The sequence below is a fragment of the Lygodium microphyllum genome, chromosome 10, assembly GCF_053477565.2.
Source record: "Lygodium microphyllum isolate KBCC chromosome 10, Lygodium_microphyllum_v1.1.10, whole genome shotgun sequence".
Lineage (NCBI taxonomy): Eukaryota > Viridiplantae > Streptophyta > Polypodiopsida > Schizaeales > Lygodiaceae > Lygodium > Lygodium microphyllum.
The window spans coordinates 50,211,806-50,223,604 of NC_141144.1; the positions used below are offsets into that span (position 1 = coordinate 50,211,806).

The 11,799-nt window shown below is 42.2% G+C and overlaps 1 protein-coding gene across 1 annotated transcript; it reads right to left on the reverse strand.

The window, feature by feature from the left end:
• Positions 1-1,637: 1,637 nt before the first annotated feature.
• Positions 1,638-2,505, reverse strand: LOC148029986 (cell division protein FtsZ homolog 2-1, chloroplastic-like). Its single transcript, XM_087687343.1, has 4 exons — positions 2,398-2,505; positions 2,189-2,294; positions 1,914-2,081; positions 1,638-1,843 (listed from the first exon to the last, which is right to left on the reverse strand). The coding sequence occupies exons 1-4, from the start codon at positions 2,503-2,505 to the stop codon at positions 1,638-1,640; spliced, it is 588 nt and encodes a 195-aa protein (XP_087543469.1).
• Between the last annotated feature and the right edge of the window lie 9,294 nt (positions 2,506-11,799).

An 11,799-nucleotide genomic window follows, 5' to 3' on the forward strand; every position in this document is an offset into this window, starting at 1 on the left:
CAAGTGTCAAATCTGTGATACCTTTGATTATGTCATCAAGAGAAGTAGGCACCGATGGAGCAGATGGTTTTGGAGCAGAAGGTGTAGGCATCGGTCGTGGAACAGGAGGAATAGGTGGAGTAGAAACAGTAGGCACTGGCATAGGCCAAGAAACTGGCTGAGGAGGAGAAGAAATAATAGGGATAGAAGTAGGCATAGGAGCTGATGATGGTGTAGGTGTCATGGAACCATTCTGTAGGCGAGTCTTCCATATCCTCCTCTTGGTCAAAGTTGAGACTGCATCCTGAGCATCCTGCCAATCAGTTTTAAGACCCATAGGCTTCGTGCGATCTTCAAGAAGCTCACCCAATTCTTCTTGAAGAGCAGGATCTGCAGCTTGCAAGAAAAGCTCAACTTTTTCAACATCCAATGCTCTTTGTTCAATGACATCAAGCTGACTATACCTCTCTTCGAATTCTCGAATCAACTCCGAAGCAGCAAGACCTTTGTTTGGCATATAGACCCACTCTCGGAATGACCGCCGAGTAGCCATACCAAAGTCCTCAAGGAAGTAATCTTCTTTTAGAGCCTTCTTAAAATCTTGCCAATGTGTATTTTGAATAAATAAATCAGTCACCTTTGTCCTCAAAGCAGGTGTGACAAGACGAAGGAAGTACTTACTCATAAGTCTAGCAGGAACTCCAAAAAACCCCATCTTGATCTCATATGTCTTCAAATATGCTGAAACATTACGCCCGTCAAATAGCTTCTTCTCACTCTCAACTGCTTCAATAGCCTTAGTCGCGCTGTTTGCATTCTCCTGCTCCGAATAGAGTTGCCTTTGCTGAGACAACTGTTGTTGATGCAATTGTTGTTGCTGCTGCATATACATTTGTGTTTGCTGATTTTGGAGCTGCATATACATGGACATATTCTGCAAAATCTGTTTTAGATCCTCTGTTGAAGTACTTGACGCAGCAGTCATTGAGGGAGCTGAAGTAGAGGTAGCTGGAGTTGTAGAGGAAGCTGAAATAGAGGCTGAAGTGTCTCCCATCCTGAAATTTCTGCGACGCTTTCACGTCGGGTTCACCAAAGATGTCGAAAGGTTTGTGAAAGCAATGTCGCAACCACAGAGGACTTTGGAAAATTTCAGGATAGAAGTTCAATTAAGCAAATAATCAAGATGAGAAAACGATGTCAACTCTGTTTTACTTTTTGGACCAAGGCCTTCCGTGTCTTTCCACAAAAAGGTCTTGATTCTTCAACAATCCTGACAATCAGCCAATAATGGTTGCATAAAAGGGTAATTGTATAACGGCAACATTCAGAACTTTCCGATTAAGCAATTCAAGCTTTTTCCACTCCACAAGAGCTAAAAACTGAGCTCATACAATATTAGCATGATTCAAAAAAAAAATCACCCTCCGAAATAGAGCAAGGGATGACATCTTCCTCTGTTATATCCAATAAGTTTGCAACATCATTAACTCTTATGAATGATTAAGCTGTAGATAACAGTTTCAAGATCTTCAGTGAATAAAATCCCATATTTTTCCTTTCTCCTCAGCAGTTTTGTCAATCTGAGATAAGCTTCTAATGGTATCTTCCCCATTTTCCAAAGAGCCCTCTCTAGCACAAGCACGGATGGGAGAGTCAAGCTACAACAATTCTCGACGCAAGGCCTTAAATTGTGCAACTTCAGTTGGAATAGAAGCATGGTCTAAAGCATCAGCATTCACCTCAAACAATGTCAAATCTGTACCTCCCCTTATGTTCCACATAATACCAGTAGCTCGGTCTCTTCCCACATCTAGCAAAGGTGATTGAATTGCATTCAAAGCTGCATCCCTTACCCTGGATTTTCCTGTAAAATTCAACCCTCAACATCGATCTGAAGAAGCTCTCCCTCTCTTCTCAACTTTCACTTGCAGTACCAATACCCATCAAAGATGAGTCAGCATCAGTCATTATAGCACGAACATCAGCAAAATCCACATTTACAAGGCCAGGCACCGTGTTAATGTCAGAGATGCCCTTGACACCTTGACGAAGAATGTCATCCGCCAAGTTGAAAGCCTCTGTAACAGGAGTGGACTGAGACACTGCAGTTAACAGCTTATCATTGAGGATATTAATCAGTGTGTCGACACTGTATCTCAAGGCTGCAATTCCTTCCTGAGCCTGTTGTGCCCTTCTACGACCTGCCCACTGTAAGATTCATCTACTACAGCTCCAAAGATTAAGTTTGCATTAGGATCAATAAGATTATAGATAACCTCTGCAGCTTTGCTGATCACAAATTTATTGGAACTGTTCTGTCGATGAATTCAGCTAGTTGCTGCAATGCAATCACAAACTCGAGATTGGATTTTCCTTAAAAACGATGCTGCCAGGCCAGACTTAGCTTGTTGAATCCACTTGCTGTGATTCATAAAACACTTGACAGGTGAACGACCGGGTCAGAATTAAGGCATGGTCAACAGAGCGGCTGCCTGTGTGCGCGAGGAGGCCCGAGTCCTGCACCATGGTTCTGCCTTCAACAATCTTGTATGTAGATTCGACAAGCTACTCTTGAAGCTTTCTTGGGCAACAGGACACAAAATCACCTCCAACTCTATCCAAAATCACCATCAAGGGATCTGAAGCCTTCAACGACAACAGACATCAAGATTTAGCTCACGGACTACCGTCACCCTGATTCCTTTGGTCGTTTCGGTGGAAAATATATTCTGAGGTCCTCATGAAAGTTTTAGTGCACCCTCTCTTTCGCAATTCATGGCCGCAGGAGATAGGAACAGAGAATTCCTTTGATTATTTACTTCACATATTAAACGTAGAAGAAACCAATTTTTCCTATGTAGAAGAAGCAATTGTGCTTATGAAGATCACGACGGAAACAGTAACGGTGGGAAGATTGCATTATAAGTTACAGGAAGTGGTGGATTGTGAGCTTCCATGAGCTGAGCATGAATTTGAAATGCATAAGGTACCAATTTAGAAACATCATGCGCCAGTATATCCTGAAAAACAGAGTGTAGGACTTCCCCAAATGGTTCTCCTTGATGAAGCCTCCTTCCCCTTCGACTCCTTTTTCCCCCAGAGCATCATGTATCTTCCCTTCTTTTCCGTTCTCGACTTCCTCTGTTTCCTCCCCAAAAAGCCTTCTTTTAAAAATAGCCCAAAGGCTTCTCTTTTTCCCCTCAAAGCACGGCGATTTGTGCCTTACCCAGTTGACCTGTGTGACTGCATGCTTTAAGCACACTACTGAATATTATCAAGTTTGGTTTTATGCCTTATGCCCTCATTTTGTCAAATATATAAAATACATCTTTAGCCTTTCCAAGTTGTGCATATCTTGTGATTAGGGCATTCATGTGCCTAGATCTCGATTAGGAAACATATCAAACACTGCTTGTGCCTCTGCCAGCCACATTTAGCATACATATCAACTAATGCAATGCCCTCATCCACATTTGTCTTCAATAGCCCTATCCTATCAATCTCAGCATGTATTTCTTGGCCCTTGTTTATAGCTCCAGCCATGCCACAAGCTTTTAAGGTGCAGACAAGTGTGATACTATCCAAAAAAATATCCTCCTCATGCATTTGTTTGAATAATTGTATTGTCTTATCTCCTTGATCCTGTTCAACATAGACTGAAAGCAACCCTTCATACTCGCTTCTATACTCATAAGCAGAGATTAAATGTAATCACAACAACTAAGTGTGCATAAAGTATTAAATTGCACACACAACTTTCGGGTGGTTTTCACATCTCGAATGCGCAGCAATACGACAACGGTTACAGAGGAATTTCCGATACTAATACCGAAGATTGCAGAATTATTTTGCGACGCTAATACTGACGGTTGTAGAAATTATTTTTTTTGTGGCAAAGCTGCAGATGCAGCCCTGTCACAGTTAGAGCCACACAGGGCTAAGTTACAATTCTTGTTGGGAAAGAAGTTAGACAATCGATCCCAAATAATGACAAGACTTTGCAAACAAGTACTTTCATGACATTAATTAACACAAGTGTGCACTGCATTGATAAAGAAAATAACAGAACTTAAATTGAGAAGTGCTACTGCGACAAAGCAAATATGTATATACCTGTATATCAATATGTGGTGAATAACATGGAGATGTGTATATGGAGTCATGCTACAACATAGAATTCTGAATCATATACACTTAGCTATTACATATGGAGGATAGAGGCCATAAGGCCTTACATAATACAAGATGGGGAGTAATCCTATGTAGCCTAATCTGCTCTCTACGACTCATCCGCATTAGAAAACTCCTCTCGCTGTGGTGGCATACCGAAGGGAGCCTGCAATAGCAAATACATATATAATTGTGAGTACCAAATACAAATTGACATATAATGACAGATTTCTCAAATTAGGAATGATATTTATTACTACTTACTGATCCTCCGCAAGCATAGATCTTCTCGATTAGGGCACTCAAGCCATGCTTCTCCCCGTATGTCACCTCTAGTGTAGTCGGGTTGCGATTCGTAAAACCTTGCTATGGCACACAAACATTGAAAAACAACGTACTTGAGATTCATGTTCGAAATACATACATCAACATGGATGTCATTAAATTACAGTACTTTATCCTATTAATACTTACGAAATCTGCCATGAATGTTGTGTGGCCGCCACTACCAAGGTGATGCACCGATCCTGTGTCCAAGCGCGCCTTTGCTGTGTCCTCTGCTGCTTCCACTTGTCTGGAGTGGATGTTGCCTCATCCTGGAGATTACTCCAGTCTTCTGTATCCAGCCACTCCGGCTTCGATTTGCCCTGCTTGACTACTTCGCATGCATCAGACCGCCTATGCGAGACTGATAGTCATGCATACACATCATCATCTACCCTCTCGAAAATCTATCATTGCTAGAGGGCTGAGGGAACTCTCGATACAATGTATCGATTATGTACTCCTTGCTGGCATCTGGGATCTCCTTCCACTTGTCTGTAATGTTGTGCCAAAATACTTGTTGACACAACTTATGTATCCTAGAAATGACAACTTTTTCCTCATCATTCATGTATAAATGGCCAGTGGCCTTATCTATGAGATACAAGTGACCTGCAAGATTTTGCAAACGGGTACTTTCATGACATTAATACAAATGTGTCAAACACAACTTGAATTGATAAGTGCTACTGCGAAAAAGGATGCAAAAATACATACCTGGAGAAGTGGGTTTCGTGTACTTCTTGTTGGCCCTAGGAGTGATCGGTGAGGTGCGTGAAGGAGTGGGAGCAGTAGACGTTTGTCTGCCATCGCCGGGAAAGACGGTGTCGACTCCCTAGTGGCAGTGCAAGTGGGAGAGACTGCATCTGTATCCCCACAACAGGAGCTGCCTCCTCCTCGACTACGTGACTCTGAAGCAAAGCGAGACCTATGACTGCGTCTACTAGAGGCCGAAGCATCGGACCCCGTCTAGAGTCTGCCGATCGTGCTGAGGTGGAACGGGACATCTGTGCATCGGCTCTATCTCAGACCCGTGCTAGCTGCTCCGGTGAGAAATGCGCTAGCATCGTGTCAATGTTGTCATCTATAAATCACGACTCATCCTGCCGTCCGTGCCCAAATCCTAAACCTGCACATACAAGGAAAAATAATAATATCAGATAATGAATTGCAAGACATAATAAAACTAAGACTTAATTTGCAAGACTTTATTTTAAAATAATAAAAAAATAAAATAATACAAAACACTATACTCCAAAAACATACAAACTGTCCTAACCGATTTGCAAAAAGTGGCATTGCTGTAGTGGGAGGAACGTTTTGATCGAGTCACTTTTGTTTAGGGTTCCACAATCTCATCTTGACATAACTCAGTATACACCGGGAGATCTATACAAAATTCTCCACAAAATGAGGACTCTGTTTCATTTTCAAAAAACCCATCCTCTATCTCCTCTATCTCCATAGGTGAGATGTCTTGGTCCTCCAGGCAGTTCATCCTAGTTTCTTGTATGCCTTCTGTCATTGCCGCTATTAAAGGTGTCTCTTCCACGATCGGTACGGGGGTTCTGGCAAACATGGGGATACTCCTAGATGTCATGGGAATGACATACCACCATTGAGGTTGTTGCGGATTAGGGAAAAAGACGACCTGATCCATATTACGATTAGTATAAAAGTCCACTTTGAGATTGCTAAAGCGTGTCAAGTATTAGGGACTCTTAACTGCTCACAGTGATTTGGCAAAACAAATGTATCACTCAAATTGGTCCACTTCTTCGTTGAGTCAATCTCAACAAAGCCACTTGGCCCTCGCCGAACAGTTGCACCTGCTTCTTCGAGAGTAACCTTGAACCATTGCACATCAAATATGGTCACGGAGAAACTTCGATAGTCCACTGCAAGGATACTCTATAAACATCCGAAATACTCCATCTCTGCAACTATATGGTTTGGATCTGTGGCACGTCGTCGGCTTTCCTGCTCAAACATTGCCATCACTCCACAGTCCATTGTCGAGCGTAACTTGTCGATGAGCTCTACTCTGAAATGTTGTCCACATGACCATGCTACACTATGGACCTTATACTGGGAGAAGAACAAGTATATTAGTTGCGATTTGCAGTATAGATTGTAATTTCTTGGGATTGTATACCTTGGGATTGCATCCATACCTTGGGATTGCATCCATGTGAGAAGTCCCACTCTTCTTCAATAATTGTTTCTCCATCTTGAGATGCTTTGGTTAGGGCCTCATGTAGCCATCTAGTGGACATGAGTAGAGGCATATCCTCTAAGCCCTTCGGATATCGAATGGGCCGTTGCCGCGTACTCGTCGAAAGTCAGATCTTACAGACTCTCGCTCAGGTCGAGTATCCTCATACCGTTGCAGCCACTTGTCCATCGTAACGCTATGCACCATACAAAATCGGTTCACCTTGGACTCCATGGATGCGCCCATCTTCTTCTCTATTCCGTTTCCCACTAGGACATCTCCATTCAGACGATCATCCTCCTTAAGTGACCATATCAAGCCTTTGTCCCGGTCCACAGTGGACAACCACTCAGAAATGTACACCAAGGCCTCTGACACTAACCAACCTTCAGCCATGCTACCCTCAGGAAGAGCCCGTTGTCACACAAATCCCTTTAAGGTCTTCAAGAACCGTTCAAGGAAAAACATCCATCGACTATGGACTGGACCTGCAACCTGCAATTCATCTACAATATGCACTAGAAGATGGGTTTGTATCGTGAGCATGCTAGTGGAAAGATACTTCTCCAAAAGACAAGCAGTCTCTACTGCCATCCATTTCACGGATTCAATCGATGATGTGTGAATCTCTTTTTGGGAGACAAATTGAACCAACTCGAACAATTTGTAAATGGCTGTCCATACCTCTGATGTTAGAGACCCCGCGATTGCGATCGGTAATACGAACTGTGAAAACCATGTAATTAATATTGTGTATAAACAAACGGAGATTCTGAAATCTAATATACAGAATCATGCCATACGCAGCCTCATACCGTACATACCTGACACATCTTATGCCAATCATGGAATTTGAGTCCTGTCAGTTGGTCATTCTTTGTGAATGCTGTCTTGAGAGAGAACACATTAGGCTAGTCGGAGTGCGAAAGGACTTGATGTTTTCCTTTACTCATCGCACTTCATTGCCAGAAAAAACCCAAGGAGCGTGCGGCAATTGCACTCGATCGTCCACGCCACTTACAGGCCAATATGGTTCCATCTTTCCCACTGCTTTTAAATCCATCCTCACTCCTAGTGTGTTTCACTGCCCAGTGAGGTGGTCCCATAGCAAGCTACCCACATTCTTAAGAATGTGCATGGGATCTAAAAGGTGGTTAATTTTTAGCTTTTTCCAATAAGTCAGCTCATAGAAAATTGAGAAGCATCACTTTCCACTGGGAAGCGAGTCTTGGTCCACCATCCTGCGATCAAACTAGCTCATTGTGTTCATTCTCGCAGGAGGGCGACCAAGAAATCATTCTCTCATGACATGACCCTTTGGCAAAAAAGCCCGATGTCCCTCAAATACCATCTTCTTCATAGATTTTGACATACGAGAATCCAACATTGGTCCACACAGAGGACATGCATGGTAACCTGACGTGACTAGCCCTGCAGAATACACATGTACAATGAGGCATGTCATAACACCAACATCACTCAAAGAAAACTAGCAAAATAAGAAAACACGCTTTACCAGAGCATTCTCCATAACCTGGAAAGTCATGCAAGGTCCACATAAGAATTGCCCTTATAGTTGCGGATCGCCTACCAATATGTTTGCTCATGTCCTCAACTACAATTCCCTCCCACAACTCCTTTAGCTCATCAATTAGTGGAGAGAGGTAGACATCCATATTCTTGACTTTGTATCGTCCAGGCACAAGCAAGCTGAGCAAAAGGAGGTGTATTGTAGTTAACAAGGACCACATGCCATACACTATAGGAGGTGGAACGTAAACCAAAAGGATTTACCCCATCCATGGCAAGACCGAATCGTAGATTCCTCGCCTCCTTTGCAAAGTCATGGAAAGTCTCATCAATGTGATGCCATGCTTTTGAGTCAACTGGTATACGCTGTACACCATCAGTGGATCGGCTTTCCGCATGCCATGTAGTCAACTTTGCAAAACTCTTGGTCCAAAAAATGTGACAAACACGCGGTATCAGCGGAAAGTGCCTCAAAACCTTCTGGGGAACAGTTTGTCCTTGCAAGTCATTTCGATACCTGTCCGCACCGCACTTGGGACATGTGGCCAACAATTCAAACTCTCCTCTGAAGAGAACACAATCATTGGGGCAAGCATGAATGCAATTATAATCCATGCCTAGCTTTCGCAGTACTTGTCTTGCATCATCACAAGACTCAGGCATCGTGTTTTGGGTAGGCAAAATGTAAGATTTCAACGTTCTACAAATTGCAATGAAGGATGTTATTAGAGTACTACATAGCACATTTTAATGGCTTTCAATAAAGAATCATACACATCATAATATACCTGAATAGCTCTGTTACACTCGCATCGCTCCATCCATACTTTGTTTGTATGCTCAACGATGCAAGAAGTGTCTTCAAATGGGATACCCGACTCCCATCATACAATGGAATGGCAACCTCTGCAATTAAAGGATCTTGGGATTCCGAGTTCGTCAGAAGCAATGATTCGATCATGTTCTCTAACTCGGGCTCCAAAAAAGCAGGAGGATCGTCCATGTCTCTAGCATTCTCACCCATAGAAGGGGGTTGAGAGTTATCACCTTCTATGAGACAATTAGTTATCTCGGACGACATTTGTATAGAGCACGGACAAACCTGTCTTATTGGACACAAGAGATCTGAGAACTGCAATGTATCGACGTGGCCCTGACCCTGTAAAGGACGTTAAGGAGCTAACTTCTAAGATAACCCCAAACTGTTATACTTAAATCAATTACATGTCATATAGTAATGAGAGAGAACTTACCGCAATCTCGTAATTCAAGACTGCTTGGTCGATTATCCCAACTCGAAACTCTCCATACCGTTGCACATGCTCTATGGACAAACGACATTTCCAATGAATGGCCAATTTGCATTGCATGCATAGACAGGGGACATGTTGATTGAGCCAAGCCTCACGATCCCCACCATGTTGGTCGTGAGTGCTAGACATCTTGACTATGATGTGATGGAATGATAATTTAATAACGATTCTATATTGTATATTGGGACCACTCCACTATATATATTTTAGGTCTTTTTTTTTTAAATTTTCGTACATATCTCTTTGAGTTTGGCTCTAAAATTATCTATCTTTGAGGTCGGCTCTTTCCATTTCTCTTTCTTTCAACACTTCCTACCCTATATACATTCCAAAGATTGAAGAGAACCAACACAAGAAAAAATATAAAAACACTCTCTTCCATTTTCTTCTCTTTCAACACTTCCTAACCTACATTGCAAATTAAAGCAACACAAAGATTGAAGAAAAACTAACACTTTCTAACCTACATTGCAAAGAATAAAAACCAACACAAGAAAAATTTTGAAAACACTCGCTTCCATTTCTCTCTCTTTCAACACTTCCTGACCTACATTGCAAAGCAACACAAAGAAACACAAAGATCGAAGAGAAACCAACACTTTCTAACCTACATTGCAAAGCAAAACAAAGATTGTAAAGAAACCAAAACAGGGCATACCGTCGTGCTCTCTTATTCTTCCACGACCTCTTCGTGCGGGCGACGCTCCTCTCCTCGTGTGCGACTCGCGGCTTGCTTCCTTGCTCACCTCCCTTGCTCACCTCCATCTCTTGCTCACCTCTGTTTCTCTTTCTCTCCGCCTTCACCTTGCTTCTGTAGTTCGCACACATGTTTGAATGAAACATTCGGGTTTTCGTGAAATGTTACCAGAGTAAGTCGTCGCTATTTGCGTCACTATTTGCGTCACTAAATAGCGATGCTAATAGCGACGCAGATAATGACGCTAATACTGATGCATTTTTTGACTTAAAATATTTCGAGGATTAGCGACATAAATAGCGACGCCGAAAGAAAAACGTCGCTATATGTGTGTACCCTTGTAGTGGAAGAATGAACGAGAGAGAGGGAATAAACATACAACATAATAAAGAAAGAGAAAAAGAGAGAGAGATGGAAGGAGAGGAGACAATGAATGGATAAAAAACAAAGAGAGAGTAGTGGCGAGGTCCTGTGAGGTTTGGTGCAACACCACGAGATGGGAAACACTCCGACATATATACGTTAATTTGTGGGTGGATGGGTGGAGACTTTACATACGTTAATTTTTGCTGAGTTACAAGAGAAGAAATCCCTTCTCAAACAATTTAAGAAAAAAAAAAGAATGATAACAAAAACAAATTGTTTGTCGTAGCATAGACAAAATGGAAAACGATGAAGGTCTTGTTGTTCAAGATCGCGAGGCGTATCTTAATTAGCATGTCCCATGTCCTTGCTCTCAATGCAAGCTAGCAATTAGACAAAAACGCCGATTGTCTATAGAACACGTAAAACACTTCGGCGAGTTTCAATCTAAGATCATTCATCACGCGATCTTGGATTTTCAGCAAACGGTAAGAAAAGATAATATCAATCATGCATTGTACTCGCAAGTTGTACTCACAAGCTAATTGAATACCATATACAAGAAGATTGGGTGTGGCTAGCAAATTTTCTATCCAGGGAGGTGACGTCTCGTCCCAAGGAGAAGTACACCCTTTGCGGCCAATTAGAAGAGTTCGTGGGTGTGCGATGGATGGAGTGCCTGAGCCAATCCACCACTTGGAAGGTACTACCCAATCTATACCGTTAATACTAGAGGAGATGTGCAGCCTTCCAAACCTACCTACAATCTTGGAGCTTGAGATGGAGGCAATCCTGAGATGGAGGCAATGATTGATGCATTGATTCCCATGGATGTCAAGACTTTTGATCCGCTACGAAAGGAAGCATCCATACCATTATATGATGGGTGCCGAGCATCTCGCCTGAAAACACTACTTGCACTCCTAAGTGTGCAAGCAAAGTACGGGTGGAGCGATGCGAGTGTGACCGAGTTGTTCAGGTACCTTGTATGTACGCTAAGTTGATTTCTTTTCGGCACTATCATTAAAAATATTTATGTTTTTTCAAAGTATTTTATGATTTTTTTCAGGTTACTTGCAAATCATTGTTATGGTGGATTACCATAGCTTCTCCATGATACTATTCGATGTGCAGTGGTTTAAAGTGGTACTTGAAGGAGCTCAAACAATAGTTCGACGAGGTCCATCTGGATTTCTCAAAATAGATTT

Coding starts and splice junctions, on each gene's coding strand:
- LOC148029986 (XM_087687343.1), bottom strand. CDS start 2,505: ATGGTGCAGGACTCGGGCCTCCTCGCGCACACAGGCAGCCGCTCTGTT. Junction 2,295..2,397: donor TGTTTTATGAATCACAGCAA/GTGGATTCAACA, acceptor ATTCATCGACAG/AACAGTTCCAATAAATTTGT. Junction 2,082..2,188: donor TGTAGTAGATGAATCTTACA/GTGGGCAGGTCG, acceptor TGTTAACTGCAG/TGTCTCAGTCCACTCCTGTT.